The sequence below is a fragment of the Acomys russatus genome, chromosome 17 (assembly GCF_903995435.1).
Source record: "Acomys russatus chromosome 17, mAcoRus1.1, whole genome shotgun sequence".
Lineage (NCBI taxonomy): Eukaryota > Metazoa > Chordata > Mammalia > Rodentia > Muridae > Acomys > Acomys russatus.
Genome location: NC_067153.1, coordinates 39,277,952 through 39,301,771, shown reverse-complemented (window position 1 = coordinate 39,301,771; position 23,820 = coordinate 39,277,952). Strand labels below are relative to the sequence as shown.

The 23,820-nt window shown below is 53.2% G+C and overlaps 2 protein-coding genes across 2 annotated transcripts; one reads left to right on the top strand and one right to left on the bottom strand.

Moving 5' to 3' along the window:
* The first annotated feature begins 9,214 nt into the window (after nt 1-9,214).
* Nucleotides 9,215-21,458, top strand: Oplah (5-oxoprolinase, ATP-hydrolysing). Its single transcript, XM_051159793.1, has 27 exons — nt 9,215-9,524; nt 12,144-12,355; nt 12,438-12,629; nt 13,064-13,163; nt 13,256-13,379; nt 13,488-13,683; nt 13,768-13,933; nt 14,064-14,202; nt 14,287-14,354; nt 14,498-14,763; nt 14,858-14,970; nt 15,059-15,229; nt 15,412-15,549; nt 15,638-15,776; nt 15,915-16,027; nt 16,216-16,367; nt 17,178-17,338; nt 17,432-17,533; nt 17,613-17,787; nt 19,407-19,591; nt 19,698-19,844; nt 19,928-20,062; nt 20,236-20,385; nt 20,488-20,645; nt 20,726-20,886; nt 20,992-21,089; nt 21,254-21,458. Exons 1-27 carry the CDS (start codon nt 9,224-9,226, stop codon nt 21,398-21,400), a joined length of 4,209 nt encoding a protein of 1,402 aa, XP_051015750.1. The 5' UTR covers nt 9,215-9,223; the 3' UTR covers nt 21,401-21,458.
* A 17-nt stretch (nt 21,459-21,475) lies between these two features.
* Nucleotides 21,476-23,738, bottom strand: LOC127201313 (sphingomyelin phosphodiesterase 5-like). Its single transcript, XM_051159791.1, has 7 exons — nt 22,751-23,738; nt 22,584-22,656; nt 22,220-22,360; nt 22,059-22,148; nt 21,898-21,961; nt 21,678-21,813; nt 21,476-21,597 (listed from the first exon to the last, which is right to left on the bottom strand). Exons 1-7 carry the CDS (start codon nt 23,618-23,620, stop codon nt 21,508-21,510), a joined length of 1,464 nt encoding a protein of 487 aa, XP_051015748.1. The 5' UTR covers nt 23,621-23,738; the 3' UTR covers nt 21,476-21,507.
* Nucleotides 23,739-23,820: the final 82 nt, after the last annotated feature.

Below are 23,820 nucleotides of genomic sequence, written 5' to 3'. Positions count from 1 at the left end.
CACTGTCCCCAATCCTTCAGCTCTTACAGTCTTTCCAGCCCCTCTCCGCTGATTTTCCCTGGGTCTTGAAGGGGGTAATACAAATGTCCTACCTTGAAATTCTGATTGCAAGCACTGAGATTATAGGTATGTGCCACTCTACCTAGCTCCAAAATTTTTGAGATGGCCATGGTGTGGGCTTGGCTCAGGGTTAAGAGCACTTGCTGCTCTTCCAATATTAATAGATTCATAAAAGAAAATTGTGTTTCGTTTGTTTAATTTTTTTAGTTTTTTGAGACAAGGTTTCTCTGTGTAGCTTTGGCTGTTTTGGACTTGCACTGTAGACCAGGCTGGCCTTGAACTCACAGCGATCTGTCTGCCTTTGCCTCCCAAGTGCTGGGATTAAAGGCGTGCATCACCATGCCTGGCTCACACTTGCATGTTAATAAGATGGGGGTGCTTGTTTCTTTTAATAAAGAGCTACATCTTGGCTATTTGACAGTATAGTATTGTGGAGCATTTTAGTGTTCTTCGGGGTTGACATTTTGATTTTATATTGTCAATGCTGAGAGTGCCTCTTTGAATAAATATATAGTAAAAAAAATGATAGAATTATGTTGGGACCATTTCAGGAATTAGATGGAAATGTTGTCTTCATCCCAAGCCAACATTCACTTAACAAATTTGTATGAAACTGAAGGCAGCAACTCAAACTGTGTAAATTAAGCATCCTGGGCTGGTAAGCGAGATAGCTTAGCAGGTTACAGTATCTCACAGCAAGTCTGACAACACAACCCGATCCCCGGGGTCCACATAGAAGGAGAGAACTGACTCCCGTCCGTTGAACTCGATACACCCACCACATTCACACGCACAAAGTGAATGAGCATGCCCGCAGGGTGAGGCCAGCTGGAAGACTCAGGGGGTAAAGACACTTGTTGCCAAGACGGATGAACTGAGTTCAGCTCCTGGGACCTGATGGTAGAAGAAAGGAGAGAACAGACTCCTGAAAGTTGTCCTCTGACCTTCACATGCGTGCTGTGTCATGGCATGTGAGTGTACACACACACACACACACACACAAAACAACCCCAAATCAAACAGAACAAAACAAAAATCAAAAACCATCCCAAATTGAGGAGATGATGGCTCAGGTGCTAAGTACTCGTTGCAAGGTCAGATCCTAAGAAACCCATGTAAGTGCTGGGTAAGTGTGGCACTCTGCCTATAATTCTACCCAAGAGGAGGCAAGGGACTCTTGTGAGCAGGCTAGCAAGACTAGCTATATTGATGAATTCTGGGTTTGATTAAAAGACCCTGTGAGGCCCTGCCTGGATGAGCAAGGTGGAAAAGCAATCAAAGATGATGCCTGACATCAACCTATGTTCTCCACATGTATGCATAGACATGTGCACCCACGTATATACATATATACATATACAAATATATCACACATGTGAATAGTGAAATCAGTAAATAAAATTAAACATACTAACACAATACAAGCCAAAGGTAGACTATTGTGTGCTTCCACGCAAGAAGGGAAGATGATAGCAAAATACTAAAATTCATATTTTCTGTAATTAAGTATTATGTATTCCTACAACTAAAGTTACAAAAACTAAAATTTTATAGAATGTTTCCAGAAAGAATTTCAGGAAACTTTGTGTCACAGTAAAATGCTACAATTCATAATACAGTCAAATCTAAGCTGATGTATGTCAGACAGCTTTATTAACTTGGCGTGGTATGTGTGTACAAAGTGTGCATGGTGTGTGTGTGTGTGTGTGTGTGTGTGTGTGTGTGTGTGTTTAGAAATGTGACTACAGTAAAGGCAACCATGACCCACAGTTTAAAAGGCTGAGGTTTGGGGCTGGAGAGATAGCCCACTGATGTAGAGGATCTGGGTTTGGATCCCAGAACCCACATGGTGGCTCACAACCACCCTTACCTCCAGTGCTGGGGGATCCAACACTCTCTCCTGACCTCCCTTATAGTGACATGTTAAGGGAAGCCTTTGTGTCTGGCTTTGAGTGAAATGTTTCGGCGAAGACTTTGCTGTGTTTGGGTTAATCAGTAGAGGCTGAGAAGCTGTTTTGAGACTGTTTGAGCCTTGCAGTGTTGTCTCCCTGGAAAGTCTGCACTTGGTGCTATGTGAGAGCTTGTAGCTGCACAGACCTTGCTCCTAAGACACTCCTGGCAAACCTGGAGTTCTCACTTTTGATTATGGCTAGTCATGGTTGAAAGGGACTGAGATTTGTGTGGGTTGTCTGCTCTCACGGGCAGCAAGGGCAAGCTAACTTTGGTAGTTGGAACCTTTCCCAGCCCCAATTAATCTTGTGTAATGATTGAATAAAGTGACTGGAGTGAGGTAGCTGGGAGTGAGTCTTTTCCAAGGAGGCTGAAGCCCTCTCCTTCTTCGGAAAATAAAGGCTCCGCATTGTGGTGAGCTTCTCTCTCTACCTTTACTTCCTGGCCACTATGGATGCACATGGCGTCCATTCATACATTCAGGCAAAACATGCATATGTATAAAATAAATGAATCTTTAAAAACTTAAAGGTCTGGAGAGATGGCTCAGCTGTTGGGAACACTGACTGTTCTTCCAGAGGACCAGGGTTCAATTCCCAGCACCCGCATGGCAGCTCACAACTGTCTGTAACTCCCAAATCAGACACCCACAGACATACAATGTACATCAAATAAAAATAAATTATTTTTTAAAAATCTTAAAGAAAAATGTTGGGTGGGTGGTGGCACACACCTTTAATCCCTGCACTCAGGAGGCAGAGGCAGATGAATCTCTGTGAGTTCAAGGCCAGCTTGGTCTATAGAATGAGTTCCAGGACAGCCAGGGCTACACAGAGAAACCCTGTCTCAAAAAACTAAGAGGAGAGGGGCGGGGAGAGAGAGAAAGAGAAAGCTGAGTTTTAGATAAGCTGTGTTCAGGTAGCTCTTACAGCTAAAATATTCTGTAAGTTCTTAGGACTTTGTTAAGTTTGAAGAATCCTGGTAACAGATCTCTTTCACGTATTGTACAATTAAGTGACTTAAGGGCTTTCTGAGTTCCTCTTTCTTGGATTACCAATACCTATTAGCTACTTTCATCAGCACTTTGTGTTATAGAAAGCATGCGTCAGGAGGAGGCAGCTGTGTTTCTAGATGCTATTTCCACACCCGAACAACAGTTTGTCAGGAAGTGACTGGTCCCCCTGAACCCAAACTAGGTGCATCCCAATTTAACCTCGTGAGGCTGCATTGATGATCTGCAGAAGGATCAAACGTTCAAGGCCATCGTTGGCTACTTAGTGAACTCAAATTCAGCCTGGGCTGTTCAAAATCTTGTCTGAAATTTCTTTTCTCCAGACAAGATCTCATTCACTATATGGCTCTAACTGGATAGTGGACCAAGGCTGGCCTCTAATTTACAGAGAGAGTCTGCTTTCCTTCTTGCAAATGTTAGGAGTAAAGGCATGTGCCATTGTGCTCAGCTCAGAACTGTTGTTTGTTTGTTTGTTTGTTTGTTTGAGACACAGAGGGTTTCTCTGTGTAGCCTTGGCTGTCCTGGACTAACTTGTAGACCAGGCTGGCCTCGAACTCACAGAGCTCTGCCTGCCTCTGCCTCCCGAGTGCTGGGATTAAAGGTGTGTGCCACCACACCCAGCTTCAAATGCTGATTCCTGTGCCAGCAGAGAGTACAGACTGGATTTTGGTGTTGTTAAGGCTCATTTGTCCCCGGGCCACACCTTTAATCCCAGAACTCAGGAGGCAGAACCAGGTGGATCTCTGTGAGTTCGAGGCCAGCCTGGTCTACAGAGTCCAGGACAGCCAAGGCTACACAGAGAAACCCTGTCTGGGGAGGGGGGGGAAGGCTCATTTGTCTCTTCCTGGAAGAGACTGGCACCTGGCAGGCATCTTGGTATGTACCTTCAGCAGATTGTGCTCCCACTCTCTTAGGCTGCTGAGACGTTTCAGACAAACAGTCCTGAGTGATAAGCTTATTCTAGGCGACATAGGCTATGAGGCGGGCTGTTCATGTACAGCACTGTTCCGTGGCTGGTAAGGAATCTGGGGACCTGGGATGGAGATGTTAGAAAAGGGACCACAGGAGGAGGACAAAATCATGTTCAGAGCAGATGACATAGTATAAGGGCCCAAGGTCCTTGGTCTCTGCTGTACAGGCTGGCTAGTGGCGGTCACATCAGATGTTACAATTTGGAACATCCTTCAAAAGCCCATGCTGGGGGGGTGGGCTAGAGAGATGGCTCAGCGGTTAAGAGCACTGGTTTCTCTTCCAGAAGTCCTGAGTTCAATTCCCGGCACCCACATGGCAGCTCACAACTGTCTGTAACTCCAGTTCCAGGGGACCCAACACAGACATACATGTGGCCAAAACACCAATGCAAATAAAATAAATAAATTACAAAAGCCCATGCTTTGAAGGCAAGGCTTGGTCTCTAGCTTGGTGCTACTGGGAAGGGGAAGGAGGGGCTTGTGAAAGGAAGTTAGATTGTTGAGGGCAAGCCTTGAAAGGAGATAAATGGATCTTGTCTCCCCGCCCACCCCCCCCCCCTTTTTTTTGTCCTGAAGTGAGTGATTCCTTTTACAGTTGGGGGTTGGATAGCCGGGCATGGTGGTGCACAGAAAAACCCTGTTTCAAAAAACAAAAACAAAAAAAGAGACCAACTGCCCACCCCCACCGCCAGAGCACTGGGATTTAAGTAAGATGTGCACCACTCCTGGATTTAACAGATATTTCTTAAATGGTTAATGTCAGGTCCAAAGGAAACTCCATTTCTTCAAATTTTGGTGCTTAGAAAGTTCCTCAGGAACTTGTGAAGCTCTACCAGAAAAAGCCGTTTTTTTTTTCCTTATCACTGACTGGAAGGACACACAGCTGTGGTAGCTGTTACTACCAAAAAGCACACGGGCCTCTGTGGAAAGGAGTGTAAGCATTGTCCCAGGTGAAAGTGGTCTTGGTGGGCTTTGCCCTTGGACACACCACAGATACTCCCTGAGATTAACCTTGAAATAGACTGGGTAGAGCCATCCTGGGCCTGGAATTGAGGAAGCGGACTGGGGACTCCACCCGGATTATTGTGCTTCTAATCGACCCTCGATGGGAGGAGGAGACTGGCCCTTGCAATTGAGAGACAGACAGACAGAGAGGACGAGGTGGGCAGCAGGTTTGGACCAAGCTCGAGCACACGTGGATCCAGAAAAGGATCAGCTAACAGTCTGGACCAGCGCGCAGGCCAGAGACACCTAGGGACCCGTCCCCGTGGAACGGCTACCGGAAGGTTCACTCTTGTTTTCCTTTAACCCTTTTTCCCTCTTGTGTAAGATAATTGGGTTGTATAATAAAATTTAATTGTTAAAAAACAGAGCCAACAGGCCTCATTATCACAAGTGCCTGTAGCCCTTTTCAGAGTCCATGCTAACACCCCAGCTCCTCTCACCTCCTTGTCACCCCAAACTTCCCTAGCTCGAGGGCTTCTCTGCCCCCCACTACTCATTTCCCCTGCTCTTTCAGGTGTGTTCTCCCTGGCTCACGATCCTTGGTTTTCCTGACTCCCTCTTCTTCCTCTCTTTCCTTTCCTGCGCTCTCCCTGCCTCTACTTCTATTTTGCTTCTACTTCTGTCAAGGCCAGGTCCAGTCTGCTGGCCATGTGCATCGGCTTCTTCCTCCTCTCTCTGCTGTCCTCTCTCATATCTACAATAAAAACCTTCCACTTAACCATACCACAGAGGCATTGTGTCCTCAGTTTATACTTTTAATGTGTATTAAGATGCAGAAGTGAGAATGTAACCCAAAAGTATTTATTTATTTTTGGTTTTTCAAGACAGGGTTTCTCTGTGTAGCCTTGGCTGTCCTGGACTCGCTTTGTAGACCAGGCTGGCCTCGAACTCACAGCAATCTGCCTGCTTCTCCCTCCTGAGTGCTGGGATTAAAGGTGTGTGCCCCATGCCTGGCCAACGGTTTTAAAATTTTTTATTGTCGTTGTCTTTTCTAGATAGGGCTAGTACCCCAAAGTTTAAAGCAAAGGAGACAGATATAAAATGAAGGCAGAGACATTAAGCTTTCTCCTATTTTTAGTTTACTATTGATTATCTGCAGGTCTGCAGTCAGTGCTTTGGGAGGCTCTGAGTCTTTGTGACAAATTCAATATATTTAGGAGCTCACAGCCATCCCTGGTGTTCTGGCTTCTCGGGAGTAGATACAGCTTTGTGTCCTGGATGCTCAGGAACAAACCTGTCTACACAGAATGACGCTGAAATCTCTTCTATGGAAAACTTGAGATGGGTGTCCAGGTGTGGTGGTGCACGCCTTTCATCCCAGCACTTGGGGAGGCAGAGGCAGGTGGATTGCTGTGAGTTTGAGGCCAGCCTGGTCTACAAAGTGAGTTCAGGACAGGCAGGGCTACACAGAGAAACCCTGTCTTGAAAAACCAAAGAAAGAAAGAAAAAAGAAAAAGGAAAAACTTGAGATGTTTCTCAGGGCATTCTCATTTTTTGGGTGGGCAGAGAGCAGACTTAACAGTACATTCCAGGCATTTTAGCTCATCTTCATTAGGTCAGATGCGGGCTGGTACCACACCTTTATGTAAGGGTCTGAGATAGCCCAAGGTCATGTTGGCTTCTATCTGCTGCATTCCATCCCCACACACTCATGATGCTGTAATCAGTCTCTTCTCTGACTGGCTTCTACAGAGGACTTGCAGGTGTGGTTCTCAGCAGGGTCTCCCCAACCCCCATTCTCCGAACCTGACTTTGTTACCTTTCTAGCCGGCTTGCCACTTTTCTGCTGATGGCTCTTCCCTGAGGTGGCCACTGTCTTCTGTTGTCCTCCGGCTGAGTTGCTCAGCAGCTGGGAGACAGTGAACCCTTTCTCCTCCTACTTGTACCAAGAGGGTCTGTGTGCCGCTGGGAACAATGTCTCTTTTCATCAGATTGAGGCCCTGTGTTCCTGGTCCACAAGAGGAGGTTAGAAGGATGGTAGGTTTATCAATTCAGCAACTCAGTCCCGGAGCGAAACTTATTCGCCATCCATGGAAGCAAGGGGAGAGCTCCTAAAAGCATTCATGGTTCTTTTTTTTTTGGTTTTTGGAGACAGGGTTTCTCTGTGTAGCCTTGGCCATCCTGGACTCACTTTGTAGACCAGGCTGGCCTCGGACTCACAGCGATCCGCCTGCCTCTGCCTCCCGAGTGCTAGGATTAAAGGCGTGCGCCACCACGCCCGGCCCATGACTTTTTCTTTTCCCCAGAGACAGGTTCTCTGTGTAGCCTTTGATGTCCTGGAACTCTCTCTCTCTGTAGATCAGGCTAGCCTCAAACCCAGAGATGCACCTTCTTCTGCCTCCAAGTTATGGGATTAAAGGTGTATGCCACCACAGCCTGGCTTTTAGTAGATCTTAAAACACTTTTGCTTTGTCGTATGACCCTGGCCAATATCCGTTGTGAAAAGGTTACCTAACCATGTTGGGGGACCCGCCCCTGTCAGGGTTCTCAAGGTCAAGGCCAGGAGCATGCCTACCATTTTTCCCTCACATTCTCTAGTCCCAGAGCAGTTCAGAGTCCAGTAAACAAGAGTGGCTGATGCAGGGCAGGAAGCACATGAGGAGGAGGAACATTGATGCCTGATATCCACATCACAGTAGCCAAGCAGAGGCCGCCACCTGGTCTCCTCCGGCCAATTGGGAGGAGTTGGTTCTGCCAGCAGTGGGGGACCAGGGAAGTTTAGAGGTACAAAATTTGAGTGAGTCCACTCAAAGCTCCTCAACTAGTTTCTGAATGAAATAAATAAATAAAAAAGGAAAGAAACGTGACTTCTCCTAGGTATGGTGGAGGAGAGAGTTTAGATCTGTGGGAGAGCATAGCCAGAGGCAGACACATCTGGGAAGAGTCCAGAGTGGTCATGACCCTGAACCATGTGGGCAGATGGGAAGGAGAAGGGAGAGAGGGGAACCAAATACTGCAGCCAGGAGGTCAAAAGAAGTGAAAAAGAGGCACAGAGAGCAGGCAACCAAAATGTCTGGATTATAAAGGGACGAGCCTCTGTGGGAAGGGCAGCCCGGGACTGGGCTGCAGAGTTCAGGGTAGAGGGTGGAGTGTGCCAGCCGTACCCTGTAACAGCTAGGGACTGGGGTATGCTGGGAGAACCTGGAGGCCAGGTCTGCTTTGATATGTTAAAGAGACACCTCAGCCGCTTGGCCCAGGTTTGGAACTTACCAGTTTCAGTGCATGGACTCTGCCATACAAACCCTAAACATACCAGCTGGACAAGCCTGCTAATGTAGTACTGGGAGATGGAGAGAGGAAGGCCACTTGAGCCTGGCCAGTATTGTCTCAAACCCTGGGACAAATGGCTGAGGTGCCACCACCTTCACCATACCTAGGAGCAGTCCTGTCTTTCCTTTTTGTCTTTTTTTTTTTTTCAATTCACCCAGCGATTTGGGGTCAGCTTGAGCAACACAGCAAGATTCCTTTTCTTTTTAATTTTTCATTATATTTGTAGTTCCGTGTGCACATGTAGGGAGGGGCATGTGAGTGCTATGGCGGGGGTACGGGTCAGAGGACAATTTACAAGAGTAGGTTCTTGTCTTCTACCCTGTGGGCCTTGGGGAATCAAACTCTGGTTGTTGAGCCAGGCAGTGTGTCGCACACCTTTAATCCCAGCACTTGGGAGGCAGAGACAGGCGGATCTCTGTGTGAGTTCGAGGCCAGCCTGGTCTACAAATTAAGTCCAGGACAGCCAAGGCTACACAGAGAGACCCTGTCTCAAAAAACAAACAAACAGCAAACAACAAAAAAACCAAAGTTGACTGCACAGACTTATCATTTTACAAGACAAGCTGGATGGAAGAAAGTCCTGTATAAAAGCCCAGTGTAAAGCCGGCTGTGGTAGCACCTGCCTGGATCGCTGTGAGTTCAAGGCCAGCCTGGTCTACAAAGCAAATTGATGATAGTCAAGGCTACACAGAGAAACCCTGTCTCAAAAAACCAAAGAAGAGGAGGAGGACGAGGAGGGAGAAATAATCATCCAAGGACCTGTGGCAGTGTCTGGGTATCTCTGAAGAAGAAAGAGAAGAGGAGGAGGAGGAGGGGGAGGAGAAATCATCCAAGGGCCTGTGGCAGTGTCTGGGTATCTCTTGTGGTCCAAGCTTCAGAGTCAGAAATCAGATGAAACCTGCTGCGGACAGGAAGCCTGGGCCCTGGCAGTCTTGGAATGCAGAGGTGGGGTCAGATGCTTACCTCACAATGGCAGGGTCTCCTTTTTCTGGCCAGCTCCCCGACCACTGGCCTGCCCCTGGGCATGTCCCTTCTCAGCAGCTATGAGGGACTTCGGCAGGAGATCCGTCGTCTGGCACAGGAGAATGAAGAACTCCGGCAGCTGGTGCAGCTCATCCAGGAGAATCAAGAGCTAAAGCTAGTCCTTAGGAGCAGGGGCAGCCTGGGCTTCTATAGCTCCAGCTTCCTGGCAGAAGTGACAACCAATCCCAGGCTGTGCAGGCGGAAGACGATCAAATTCAAGGATGCTGAGCGAGGTGAGCTGCAGGCATCCTTCAGCGCTCTCTTATCCAATGTGCGCCCAAATGGAAAAAAGAATTCTGCAAAAAACCTGGCCTCCTGGAGCGTGACCATGTTGGGTGCTGGTGGTAGGTAGCGGGAGACGGGGCAAGCCCAGGGAAGGGGTAGGATGGCTGAACTCTTGGAAACCCGTACAGGAGAGAGGAGAGGAGTCTCAAGGCTGGGGCGGGGGAAGCTTTCCAGGCTAAGAAACACTTAGCGCACATGCCCTAGGGTTGCAGCCAATTGGCTGTGAGGTTGATGCAGAGGAAAGAGGGTACCGGAAGGTTCTTGCAAAGCAGAGGGAGGTTGAGGGAAGACTACAGGCTCTGGGTATGCGCGCTCTCTCACACACACACACACACACACACACACACACACACACACACTTTCCATACTAGGAGTAGAATGAACTCAGGGCTTCTTGTATGCTAAGGAAGTAATCTACCACTGAGCTACCATCCAGCCCTCTCTATTTTTATTTTTTGAAATAAAAATCTCACTAAGCTGTACTGGGATTACAGGCCTGCACCATAGGCCTTACTCTGGATTTATTTAGAAAGCTGAAGTGAGGCTGGGCGTGGTGGCGCACGCCTTTAATCCCAGCACTCGGGAGGCAGAGGCAGGTGGATCTCTGTGAGTTCGAGGCCAGCCTGGTCTACAAAAGCGAGTCCAGGACAGCCAAGGCTACACAGAAAAACCCTGTCTCAAAAAAAAAAAAAAAAAAAAAAAAAAAAAAAAGAAAGAAAGAAAGAAAGAAAGAAAGCTGAAGTGAAAGGACTTCTGGCAGACTGGGCATCTACCAAATGAGGAAGGGACATGAGGGCAGTTTTGAATGCCTGAGGGCACAAGGCAATGTGTGAAGGAATGCAGCCCAGAGCCTGCAATTCTAATACAAAGCCAGCTCGCCTGCAACCTGGCCTCTAGGCCCAAGTAGGCTTTGAGAGTCAGCAGGGCACTTAGTCTGGGGGTGGGAGGTTTGGGTGTGTGCCCCAAGCCTGTGTGATATCTGACCTAGCACACTGGATAAAGCCTGGGGGTTCAACTAATTTCTTTCTTTTTTTTTTTTTTTTTGGTTTTTCAAGACAGGGTTTCTCTGTCCTGGGCTCACTTTGTAGACCAGCCTGGCCTTGAACTCACAGTGATCCACCTGCCTCTGCCTCCCGAGTGCTAGGATTATAGGCGAGCTCTGCCACGCCCAGCTTAACTGATTTCCTAAGGTCCCAGAAGCTAGCTGCTCCTCAGCCCCCCCCCCCTCAAGGGTAGCATCCCCACCCACACAGCGGATAATTTTCACCTGCCTCTTCCACTCTGGATGCTAAATGGCTCAGGCCTGACCTGAGCCCCACCCTCTGCAGAGGCCCTGTCTTCTAGCCAGCACAACTGAGGCCCCCTTGACTGTCCTAGAAAGTATAGCGATGGTGGCCTAGTGTGAAGGATCTGCTTTTTTGGGACTAAAACCCCACAAAGGAACAGCAAACCCTGACCCCCTCTTTGGTCTAAGTTTTGGTTGTCTAGGGGCCTCCTTTGTCTGTGTACTTTCTCCTCCTGCAAGTCAGGCCCACTTAAGGTGGGCTAACAAATGGAAGACTAGAGGGCAGGGAGTAAGTCATCCTGCTGACCTGGGTGAGGGGGAACACCAGTTTCAGCTGCGTGTTTGTCTCCCTACAGGAGAGACATCTCGGTGTAAATGAGCCGTTGCTGCACTGTGGGGTTGACCCGGATGTGAGCAGAGGCCTTTTGCATGCTTAAATAAGAGGATTTTCCTGGAGGCAGGAGGCCCTTCCAGATCCTTCTATCTTTCATTGTTCCTTGCTGGGTCCTTTCCACCCACCCCAACTCCTGCCTCGGGTCCTCCCACACCACCGGAGAACAGCCTGAGTACATAAGAAATGTTACTTTAGGGAGCAACCAGTTACATAGACACCTGAAGGTGGGTGTCAAGGGTGCCCACGCTCGGCTACCCAGAATTCGCAGAGAGCTACGATAATTCTGAGAACCAAGGTGCCCTTGAGCCAAAAGCGCTTGGTCCGCCCCTAGCTGGCAAGGGCCACTCTGTCAATCGGGGTGGATTGCTCTGGGCAAAAGAGGAGGCAGGCGCTCAGGCTCGGCCAGCACTTACATAACCCAGAGTGCCAAGCACGCCAGGCTAGTGTGTTGGGAGGTGGTGGTAGGGAGGCTTTCTACAGGCCCCTCCCCGAGGTGGGGGCAGGGCCACCGGGAAGCTCCGCAGGAGAACTCTGATTCAGCAGGTGGGGGGGGTTCTGTGCTACTGCTTTTCCTACTTCTGTCTCAGGGCCCTGCTGTTCCCGTCTGCCGCGGTCTCCCGGCTTTAGCCTCTCCCCACCGTTGTACCGGTTCTGCCGGGTTCCAGTGGCCATAAGGCCTGGGCTGGGAGACTTGAGCAAAGCGGGAAGTGGAGCTATTCCTTACCTGCCCACCCTAACTCAGGTGCCTTTTCCTGCCGAAGGAACCCAGCCTCCCTCAGCGTGAAAGGGTTCCAGAGTCCTTTTACCTTTACTTCAGGTCCCCCCCAACCTCAGGCATAACCCCACCCCCCACTCCCCTACCCACCGGTGACAGGTTCTTCTGTCCAGGTCTTCCAGGGCTACCAGCTGAAGAGCCACTACTGGACTCCATGGGCAGCCCAGAAGGGCGCTTCCATTTTGCCATCGACCGCGGTGGCACCTTCACGGATGTCTTTGCCCAGTGCCCAGGAGGGCATGTGCGTGTCCTGAAGCTGCTCTCAGAGGACCCTGCCAACTATGCAGACGCGCCCACGGAGGGCATCCGCCGCATCCTGGAGCAGGTGGGCCAGGGCAAAGCAGGGGGGTGTGGGAGAGGGAGACCCCGGCCTGCCTGAGGTCTCACACTGACTATGTGGTCCCCAGGAGGGGGGTGTGCTGCTGCCTCGAGACCGACCGCTAGACACCAGTCGAATTGCCAGCATCCGAATGGGTACCACAGTGGCCACCAACGCGTTATTGGAACGACGCGGAGAGAGGGTGGCGCTGCTCGTGACTCGGGGTTTCCGAGACTTGCTGCATATTGGCACCCAAGCCCGCCCAGACCTCTTTGACCTGGTGAGTTCTCCCATGCCAGCTGGGTGCTAGGTGACGCTTGTGAACTCCTCCTTTCCCAGCCAAGGCCTTGTGGGGAGGTCTGTGAAGTAATGAGTCCACTAGGGTGACAGGCATGAGGAGCTAGCAGCACCTGTGCGCCCCATGCTTCCAAGCAAGCCTATGGCGCCCAGTCAGTTCAAGCCAGCACTGTGCAGGGTGACGACTTTGAGATTCCTGGAAAAAGCCGCCCCCTGCGGGTAGGGTGGTTGGTTCTACCCCCACTTAAGGGCTTGGGTGCAGAGGGAAGCCTTCTGGGTGGGCCTTGCTGGGCCGTTTTGACTGTCTCCTCACTTTTTGGGAACACATCCCCGTGCCTGCACTGCCCACCCATCCACGCAGAACCCCACAGAACCCTCGGGCCTAGGTCTCTTCTGAGTCTCTCTCCCTGTCCTCAGGCCGTTCCCATGCCAGAGGTACTGTATGAGGAGGTGCTGGAGGTGGAAGAGCGAGTGGTGCTGTACCGCGGAGAGCCAGGCGCGGGGTCTCCTGTCAAAGGTGCGCATGGTGTTGACAGCTCCGGGGTGAGATGCTTGGGGTAGGCAGACCCTGGCAACTTTTGAGTCGGGGGGGGCTATGGGCTCTTTCAGGCCGTACCGGGGACCTGCTGGAGATACAGCAGCCCGTGGATCTGGGAGCCCTGCGTGGGAAGCTGGAGGCGCTCTTGTCTCGGGGCATCCGCAGCCTGGCAGTGGTGCTCATGCACTCATACACGTACGTCCGTGAGTGAGGGCTGCTTACCGCGGGTGGCGGCCAGATCCAGAGGAAATCTGGAAAGGTGTTGGGTGGGAGGCACAGACACCCCCTGGGTTCTCGTTGTAGGTGGGCCCAGCACGAGCAGCAGGTGGGCGCGCTGGCCTGGGAGCTGGGCTTCACACATGTGTCCTTGTCCTCGGAAGCCATGCCTATGGTACGCATCGTTCCTCGGGGGCACACGGCCTGCGCGGATGCTTACCTTACTCCCACCATCCAGCGCTACGTGCAGGGCTTCAGCCGAGGCTTCCAGGGCCAGCTAAAGGTGAGGCCTGTTGACTACCCTGCTCGGAGCCCTAGCCTTGCACCACCCGCCCAGCACATCACTGCTCACTCTCCCTATTCACAGGATGTGCAAGTACTCTTCATGCGCTCTGATGGTGGCCTGGCACCCATGGACGCCTTCAGTGGTTCCCGGGCTGTGCTTTCTGGCCCTGCTGGCGGTGTGGTTGGCTACTCGGCTACCACCTACCAGCTGGAAGGTGGTCAGCCGGTCATTGGCTTTGACATGGGAGGTATGAAGGCTAAAGTATGTGTGTGCGAGAGGCAAGAGCCAGCTAGCTGCCTAGTTTGAGGAAGCTTAGGGTGTGGGTATTGGGGTGACCCCTAGTATCTTATCCTCCCCCCCGCCCCCCCCCGCATTAGGCACATCCACAGATGTGAGCCGTTACGCTGGAGAATTTGAGCATGTCTTTGAGGCTAGCACAGCTGGTGTCACCCTCCAGGCTCCCCAGTTGGACATCAACACAGTGGCAGCTGGTGGGGGTTCCCGCCTCTTCTTCAGGTCAGCTCTTATCTCTTCAGTTGGGACCTCTCAGTTTTTTCATCCTCCCGACTCTAATTTTACTCCTTTAATTCCCCCACTTAGGTCTGGCCTTTTTGTGGTTGGGCCAGAGTCAGCAGGTGCCCACCCAGGTCCTGCCTGCTACCGCAAAGGTAAGAGCTAGCCTCTGCCCTGCCAGGTCTCTTCTTCTTCCCATGGTGCTCTAGGCCTATCGTACTTCTTTGGCTCCGTCCCTGCTGCCCACTTCTGGTTTGCTCCTCTGGCCTCCAGCTTACGCGCTGTACCTTCTTCCCAGGGGGTCCTGTGACAGTGACAGATGCCAATCTGGTCCTTGGTCGCCTACTGCCTGCCTCCTTCCCCTGCATTTTCGGGCCAGGAGAAGACCAGCCACTGTCCCCAGAGGCTTCCCGAGAGGCACTAGAGGCTGTGGCCTCTGAGGTCAACAGCTTCTTGACCAATGGACCCTACCCAGCTTCTCCACTAAGTCTGGAGGAGGTAGCCATGGGGTTTGTGCGGGTGGCCAATGAAGCCATGTGCCGGCCTATCCGTGCGCTCACACAGGTATGCCCCCTTCGCCTACCATCACCTGCCTGTGATGGGTAGAGGGCTGTCAAGGGTAGGAAGGACTATTTATTGACCCTTCCCAAACCATCAGGCACGAGGCCATGACCCCTCAGCCCACGTACTGGCCTGCTTTGGAGGAGCTGGTGGGCAACACGCTTGCGCCATTGCCCGCGCCCTGGGCATGGACACTGTACATATTCACAGGTGGGTCTGCATATGAGCACGTACCCTTTGGCTGAGGGAGTTGGCTTTGAGGAATGTCCCCACACCACTGTGCCACTCATCTCTGCAGGCATAGTGGGCTGCTGTCAGCACTCGGACTGGCCTTGGCAGATGTGGTTCACGAAGCACAGGAGCCCTGTTCCCTGACTTACACACCTGAAAGCTTTGTGCAGCTGGACCAGAGACTGAGCAGCCTGGAGAAGCAGTGTGTGGATGCCTTGCGGGCCCAGGGCTTCCCTAGGTAGACTCATGGACCACTGAATGCAGGGCTGGCTTTATCTCTACCACCCCTTTGGTGGTATACCACTGGATGACTCCCCAGATGTTCCTGGGTCTTCGGGTCAATGGTCTGAGGGTGCCTGAGGAAGCAGGAAAGGCACCTTCAGAAGGCACTGGGTGAGTGTGCCAACCTGCTTCCTGTAGGTCTCAGATCAGCACCGAGAGCTTCCTGCACCTTCGCTACCAAGGCACTGACTGTGCTCTCATGGTGTCTGCCCATCAGCATCCAGCCACAGCCCACTCGCCTCGTGCTGGTGACTTTGGAGCAGCGTTTGTTGAGAGGTACATGCGGCCCTCCTGTGAGTCCATCACGTGGCCTGTGGGGACGGTTGCTTTGTTCTGATTGCTCCCTTGGATGGGTGGGGTGCAGGTACATGAGAGAGTTTGGCTTCATCATCCCTGAGCGGCCAGTGGTCGTTGATGACGTGAGGGTGAGGGGAACTGGCCGGAGTGGACTTCGCCTGGAGGACACCCTCAAAGGCCAGACTGGACCTCCCCGTGTGGACAAGGTTGGAAGCCTTGCTCTGCTGGTCAGCCTACGTCCTCAGGACCTGGGGACAAGAATTGATGGGGAAGAGGCTCAGCCATGTTGAGGGTACCCCCCCAAAAATGGTCTAGGAGCCCAGTTCATTCCACATCCTCTGCAGGTGACCCAGTGCTACTTTGAGGGGGGTTATCAGGAGACCCCTGTGTACCTTTTAGGAGAGCTAGGCTATGGGCACCAGCTCCAGGGGCCCTGCCTTATCATCGACAGCAACAGGTAAGCCTGGGTTGGTATAGCCTTGGAGGGGTTATTGCAGGGCCCTTTACAGCAGGCCCCCTGTCCCAGGGCTGCAGAGGTTCATTCACTGGGGTATCCCCAGACATGGAATAGTGACATTCCTGGTTGGGGAGAGGTGGTGGCCAGCCTTCTTGTAGCGCCTCTGTGTCCCCTGCCCCCCCCCCCAGCACCATCCTCGTAGAACCAGGTTGCCAAGCAGAGGTGACGGAGACAGGGGACATCCGCATTTCTGTAGGAGCTGAGGCTCCCAGCGTGGCAGGCACCAAGCTTGACCCCATCCAGCTGTCTGTTTTCTCACACCGCTTCATGAGCATTGCTGGTGAGTGGGCACTGCTGGCCTGCGTACAGGCTGGCATGTCTGATGTAGGGCACGGGCGGGGCAGGGTTACATACTAGGCAAAAGTACAGACAAATGGGGGGCAGCTAAGAGCATTGGCTCTTGTTACATGTGGTAGCCTGGCAGGTGTGTGCTATGAGGAAGGGCAGGGCCATCCCTGGTGGTGGGGTGGGCAGTGTGGCTTTGGCTCTGCAATTGTGCCCTGTGCTGCAAAAGCAGGCCTCGGACAGGGCAAGCCTGTTCCTCTTCTCGTCAAGAGCCGTCTGAGGGATAGGACACAGGCATCCACTGTGAGCTCCTCTGTTCAAGGTCGGGCCATAGGCTTTCAGGAGCCCAGGGGTGGTCTTGGGGACCAGGTTCTTGGTTCACCAGTCAGGGAGAAAAGATGATGCATGACCCCAGGCTGGCTGGAAAGGAAGAGCTCTTTTCATAAGCTACTGTATGCCTGGCTGCAGTCTTACTGTTTAAGAATCCATGCTGCCGGCCAGATTAATCCCAGCACTCAGGAGGCTGAGGCAGGCGGATCGCTGTGAGTTCAAGACCAGTCTAGTCTACAAAGTGAGCCTAAGACAGCCAAGGCTACACAGAGAAACCCTGTCTTAAAAACCATAAAAAAAAAAAGAAAAAAAAAAAAGAATCCATGTTGCCACCCTAGTCTTCCCCAGGACACAGAAAAAAAGCTGCTGGGTCTTGGACTTGGGCCCAAGAGGCCTTGACATTGTGGGTCCTGGGCCTCTTTCTTGGCATCATGCATGTGGATAATGGGGCCACCTGGCCACTCTGTGCCCCCAGAGCAGATGGGCCGCATCCTACAGCGTACAGCCATCTCCACCAACATCAAGGAACGCCTCGACTTCTCCTGTGCCCTCTTTGGGCCAGATGGGGGCCTGGTCTCCAATGCGCCCCATATTCCTGTGCACCTGGGCGCCATGCAGGAGACTGTACAGTTCCAGGTGTGGTGACAGTGACGTCCTCTGTTCTGCCCCCTCCCTTGCTCCATGACCTCCCCTTCCTTTCTCACTCTGTCCGTGCCTTCCTGGTTTCAGATTCAGCACTTAGGAGCTGATCTCCATCCTGGTGACGTGCTTCTCAGTAACCATCCCAGTGCAGGGGGCAGCCACCTTCCAGACCTGACTGTCATCACACCGGTGAGGCGGGCTGCCATGGTTACTATTAGGGGGGGACAGAGGCTTTTGGTGCCACTGACAGCTGCTGTCCACATCTTAGGTGTTTTGGCCAGGCCAGCCGCGGCCTGTGTTCTATGTGGCGAGCCGAGGACACCATGCGGACATTGGAGGCATCACACCAGGCTCTATGCCTCCTCACTCTACCACACTGCAAGAGGAAGGTGCCGTTTTCCTGTCCTTCAAACTGGTCCAAGGAGGAGTCTTCCAGGAAGAGGGTGAGCTGGTGAAGGGTCACTGTGAGGATTTGGCCGGCAGGGGGGTGTGGTCGCTACCAGGAACCAGGCTGGGTAGGATCCTGATACCCAGCTGATCTATCCTGATAGTATCCCCTCAGGCCTGCCTTGTGCCTTGGGAGAGACAAATGGTGACCTCTCAGGGCAGTTGTTAAATCTGGACCAAAGATGGTCTCCTAGAAGATGGTTTTGGGGTGGGGAGTCGGCCAAGACACCCAGGAGGGGAGAAGATAGGAGAGGTCATTTCAAGGTTGGTGATGGCTGCAGAATCCCCGGGAGCTATCTAGGTCTGAGTCTCAGTGGCTGGGCAGTGGAGCAGCTGGTCAGGGTGCACACCTTCCTACAGAGTGACCCTGAGGGTGGACAGAGTGGTCAGATGGCACAGCTGCGGTCACCCTCAAAGATAGTGGGTATCCGTGTGGTAGAGGATGGAAGGAATTGTTTGGGAACTAAAGTTTGTGCAATCCAGAGATTGTGGAGTCAGGCTGGGTAAGGACAGGATAGAGGTTTTACATCGAGCAGCATAGAGCAGCTGCAGGCAAGATGAAGGTACTGGAAAAGACAACCTTGCTCTGCTCTGCAGTCACAGGGTCTGAGAACTCAAAACAAAACAAAACAAAACAAAAAACAAAACGAAACAAAAAACAACCACATCCTGCCGTCAAGGTGATGAGGGCAGGGAAGAGGGTGGGGGTAACCCACTGGCCACTCTGGGTGTCACAGATACATAGGATAACCTTGATAATTGGGAACTGAGGTGGATCATGGGGACACAAGTATAAACATACGGCTGAGGGTACAAGTGGCTAGTAGACCTCAGAGAAGACCGGGACAGAGACTGGAATATGAGGGGATTTCTCTCCAGGTATCGTATAGTCTCTGGCTAGGCACTTCTTATAGGCGTGAGAGAACCTTGTGTAGATGTAGCAGGACTGAGGCAGGACGGACAGATGCTTGATAGTCTTTATGCGTGCTTGCCTGAGTGCGTGTTTCTGTATGTGCACCACATGCATTCAGGCGACCCTCAGGGACTGGAGTTCTAGACAGTTCCGAGCCCCTTCATGTGGAGGCTGGGAGGCCGGTGCTGGCTCCTCTCGAAAGCATCAAATCTTCTTTAACTGCTAGGCCATGCATATCTCAACCCTGAAGTACCTTGTATTCTTGAAGTACTGGGGGGCTAGTGGGAGTGGTCAGGACATCGAGGGGCCAGGGCAGGGTGCATGTGGGGCCTGTGTCGGGGATATAGAGGGGAGCCTGGAGAAGGCAGGTGGATGAGCTTCCTAAGAGTTGAGCCCTGCCCTCTCCCAAGCCACCTCCAGCTCCAGTGAAGTCTTTGGCACAGCTGCTTGCCAAGGGTGCCCCAGAAGCTGGCCAACAGAAAAGGGCTTAGCAGGATGTAGCTTGCAGTCTTCAGAGTTCAGGAGTTTGCAACGGGGGGGGGGGGGGGGGGTGGGGGGGGGGGAGGTGAGATGTCAATGAAAGATCAATAGGGAACTCTCGGTGCCCGGTGTTCCTGGTGTGGGTGTGGAACAGGCAAGCACAGGGAGGGAGCTGTGCCTGAGGGCATAGAAGGTGGCTCAGTTGTAACCCTGTCCATCCAGCTGTGACAGAGGCCCTCCGGGCACCAGGCAAGATCTCTGGCTGTAGTGGAACCAGGAACCTGCATGACAACCTGTCGGATCTTCGTGCCCAGGTGGCAGCCAACCAGAAGGGCATCCAGCTGGTGGGAGAGCTGATCGGGCAGTATGGCTTGGATGTGGTACAAGCTTACATGGGCCATATTCAGGTGGGCCTGGGAACAGGGGCATACATACATGGGGGCAGTGTTGTGCTCCAAGGTAGCTGGGCCACCCTGCAGGTGGCATGGCCGGGCTGAACCTTATTTTTGCTAGGCAAACGCTGAGCTAGCAGTTCGAGATATGCTTCGGGCTTTCGGAGCCTCGAGGCGGGCCCAAGGCCTGCCCCTGGAGGTGTCTGCCGAGGATCACATGGACGATGGCTCTCCCATCCGCCTACATGTTCAGATCGACCTAAGTCAGGTCAGCATGTGAGGGAAGTGGGGAGGGCACTGGGATGTGGCCTGGTGCTGATAGCCATACCTTCCCCCCTCCCCTGTGGGCAGGGCAGCGCTGTATTTGACTTCAGTGGTTCCGGGTCGGAGGTGTTTGGTAATCTCAACGCCCCGAGAGCCATCACACTGTCCGCTCTCATCTATTGCTTGCGCTGTCTGGTGGGCCGTGACATCCCACTTAACCAGGTTCGTAGAGGCGTGCTGTGAGGTACGCGAGTAGCCCCCAAATCTGAGGTCACCCCTGAGGTTTGCCTCAATACGAAGCAGCCCAATAGGAACAAAGCCTAGGGTAGTGGAATTTTTTATCTCAACCCTGGGTGGTACCCAGCCCTAATTAAATCACCTTGTTCATTCACTAGGGTTGCCTGGCTCCTGTGCGTGTAATAATTCCTAAAGGCTCCATATTAGACCCTTCCCCAGAGGCAGCAGTGGTCGGCGGCAACGTGCTCACATCTCAGCGAGTAGTAGACGTCATTCTGGGGGCTTTTGGGGCCTGTTCAGCCTCCCAGGTGTGGTGGGGCAAAGTGGACACAGGTCTGGAGACTGAGGGAAAACAGGCTGGTAGGGACGGATGCCCACACTAACCAAATGCTCTTATCTGCTTCTGTCAGGGCTGCATGAACAACGTGACCCTGGGCAATGCTCGCATGGGCTACTATGAGACAGTGGCTGGTGGTGCGGGCGCGGGACCTGGCTGGCACGGGCGCAGTGGTGTACACAGTCACATGACCAACACGCGCATCACGGACCCAGAGATTCTGGAGAGCCGGTGAGCTGAGCACTCCCTGGGCTAGGCAGTTGAGCTGGGAGACGAACCTGTACTCATCTGCGTTGCTTTCACCTGCGCAGGTATCCAGTTATCCTCCGCCGTTTTGAGCTGAGGCCAGGATCTGGGGGACGAGGCCGCTTCCGGGGAGGTGATGGCGTGGTCCGAGAGCTGGTCTTTCGCGAAGAGGCGCTGCTGTCGGTGCTCACAGAGCGCCGCGCCTTCCAGCCTTACGGCCTCCACGGTGGGTGACTCCCCAGCCCTTCCCAGCCTCTCTCAGAACCCCATCTCCCTGCCCCTACCTCCCTTGACCCGACCCCCTCTAGCTCCTTGCTTTCTCCTCCTACAGGGGGAGAGCCTGGTGCCCGTGGCTTAAACCTCTTAATCAGAAAGCATGGTCGCACGGTGAATCTGGGCGGGAAGACATCTGTGACTGTGTACCCCGGGGTAAGAGACACAGCCTTTGTAGTAAACAGAGATACAAATTTTTTTATTTGGCTCCCTAACGGAAATGGAAATAGGATGGCAGCCTAGTGGCCTCTGTGATCCCGAGTGATTATGCCTTACTGGGACAAGGCCATACCTGTGTTGGACCTGCTTCTTCTTCACAGGACACGTTCTGCCTTCACACGCCCGGCGGTGGCGGCTACGGAGACCCCGAGGATCCAGCGCCACCACCGGGCTCGCCCCCGCTATTTCCGGCTTTCCCAGAGCGCGGCAGTGTATATGAGTACCGCCGCGCCCAGGAAGCTGTGTGAGTGCCCCACAATAAAAATCCCTTGAGTCGCACGGTTATATCGGTCTCAGCTCCTCCTAGTGGTCTGGTCTTTCTCCCTGCTAGTCATCCCCTGTCTGTGCGCCGGCGTCAGGAGCATACAACTTGAAGCTTCAGGCCCACAGCTAAGTGGTCAGTGAGCCCCGCCAGAGCCGTACTGAACGTCACCTGCTCCACCTCCTGCGGGCCAGGGGTCAAGTCGTGTTGCAGGCTGTTTTCAGCACGAGCAAACCCAGTTACCCCCGAGTTCAGGCACTTACTGGACTCAAGCCACTCCCAGGTATTCCGCGGTAGGTGATATAATCTAGTCGCCGGCCCTTCCAGGATTTATCTGGGTGACTTCCGCTGAGGGGTCCTGCCAGGTAGATGCAGCGCCCTTCTTCCTGCTCCAGGGCCCTAGAAGAGGGACAGCATCACTGAGGGTAGGGCACTTCCTCCCAGACTGCTCAGGAGTGCCTGAACTCAAAGGATTCCACTTACTCCCGAAGCATCTCTGGGGAGCTGCCAACGGAGTTGTGTAACTTGGAACTGTTCAAGATCGTTCCTGTGGAGCCCGGGGAGAGCGGGAATCGGTGTCAGGCAGCCTTGCTGAGGGGCATCCCACAGACCAGCTCCTCTCCCAGCCTCCACAGAAGCTGTACCCAAGGCCCAGGGTTGCTCCTGGCGGGTGCCTAGCCGGCAGGGGTCCTGAAAACTTCTGAAGAGTTTATGGCCCTGCTCCTTTCTGTGATCTGTGGAGGAAAACCGTGTCTTAGCGGGCAGAGCTGGGTCTCACAGCTGAACCCGCCCCAGCTTCTCTCACCTTGTGAGCAGTTGTCAAAGTTTAGATCTCCCAGGAGGACACTGAATGCTACAGCCTCACCGCTCTGTCTGCTCTCAGCCTCAAACTCCTCCACCCAGTCCAGCAGCAGCGTAAGCTGTTTGCATCGAACATGCCCGTCCTCTAAGAAGGGAGTTGGGGTTAGCTTAGCCCACAGTGGGGATCCATGACTGTATCCAAGTTCTGGTCTGTAAACCCACCCAGGCATTTCTTGGGACATCTGGGAACAAAGAGCAAACCCTGGGACATAGGCGACGAAGGTGTTGGTGAGGCTAGGGACCTATTGGCCTCAAAAGGAGAGAAGAGGGGCTGCCCACATCCCAACAACCCCTCCTGTAGGGCTCACCAACGGGTGCCTGCAAATGTGTGCAATGAACATATCCCACGATGCGGTGCCCATCCAGGATGCCTAGCTGCGCCTGCAACATCACCCACAGTTCCACTTCTCTGTAACTGGTTAAACCCACTGCTTACCCTCTCTCTGGTAGGACACATTGCAGCCGGGGTTAGTACCTGGGCGGATAATAGACCTTTGGAGGCCATGGCGTCCTCTTGACGAGCGTTCGGAAAGCAACGGAAGGTAGCGCGCAGCAGCGGGTAGCGCGAGGCCAGAAGCAGCCCACTGCCCAGTAGCTTGATGTACGGCCCAGACACCAAGCCAAATGTGCCCACATCGTATAGCACCGGGCCCAGATTTGGCACCAGGGTGTGCACGAGACGACGCGCTGCGCGGAGGTCAAACACTTCCTGAAGGCATACGAAGTCCAAATCCATAGGTATCGTGGCCTTCAGCACACCGCCAGGCACCCCAAGCTGCGTCTGGCTGCACCCCGTAGCCCCATACTGTGACTTTCGAAGGCTGCCCAGCAGTGCGGCGCCAACGGCCTCTGCGCGCTGCTGGCTGTGAGACAGGTTGCTGAAGCGTGCTAGCCCATCAGGAAGCAGGCACAGATTAGCAGTGAGAAAGACAAAGCCGCGGACGCGCTCAGCAGGGGGTTGCCAGGGCTGTGGCCACACCCAACACGCCGAAGCCGGCTGATAGCAGAAGGGGCGTCGCCAGACCTGTAGAGGCAACCACAGCACAAGGCCGAACAGCGACACGGGTAGGCCAACTACCAGCAGGAACAGCAACGCCGCCCCGCATCCTGCTAGGATTTTGAGCCGGCCCAAGGGGCTAGGCTGCGTAGTTGGTGCCCAGCAGCCCAGCAACTGGTCCAGAGACCAGTACGCCGGGAAGAGCAGCATAAGGGATAAGCTGTAGAGGGCTTGTAGCACAGGGTGCGGGAAGGGCGAAGGCCTCAGGGTGTCAGGTGTCGGGGGCCAGTCGAGTGAAGGTTCCTGGCACACGGGGCTCCTTCGCCGCGAATCGTCAGGGAGACTCATTGGTTTCCAGGGTGAGAGTTGAATCCGTAGAGTTCGCACGAGCTGCAGGAGGTTAAGACCAGGTGGCACAACCTGTGCTTATAGCTAGTGCCCAGCGCCCTGCGAGCCGAGCCGGAGTGCTGGACACAGGCCCCACCCATTCAGAACTTCTGTGGCGGTTGAAGGAAAAAACCGGCCTCACAGTCCCGCCCCAACTCCTC

Bases quoted from the DNA above. Each gene is read 5' to 3' on its own strand.
- LOC127201313 (XM_051159791.1), bottom strand. From the start codon at position 23,620: ATGAGTCTCCCTGACGATTCGCGGCGAAGGAGCCCCGTGTGCCAGGAA. The intron at 22,149-22,219 runs GTGAGAGAAGCT...TTTCCTCCACAG, and splicing joins CTTTGACAACTGCTCACAAG to ATCACAGAAAGGAGCAGGGC. The intron at 21,814-21,897 runs GTAAGTGGAATC...TCCCTCTTCTAG, and splicing joins TCCCCAGAGATGCTTCGGGA to GGCCCTGGAGCAGGAAGAAG.
- Oplah (XM_051159793.1), top strand. From the start codon at position 9,224: ATGCTTACCTCACAATGGCAGGGTCTCCTTTTTCTGGCCAGCTCCCCG. The intron at 17,534-17,612 runs GTGAGGCGGGCT...TCCACATCTTAG, and splicing joins ACCTGACTGTCATCACACCG to GTGTTTTGGCCAGGCCAGCC. The intron at 17,788-19,406 runs GTGAGCTGGTGA...CTGTCCATCCAG, and splicing joins AGGAGTCTTCCAGGAAGAGG to CTGTGACAGAGGCCCTCCGG.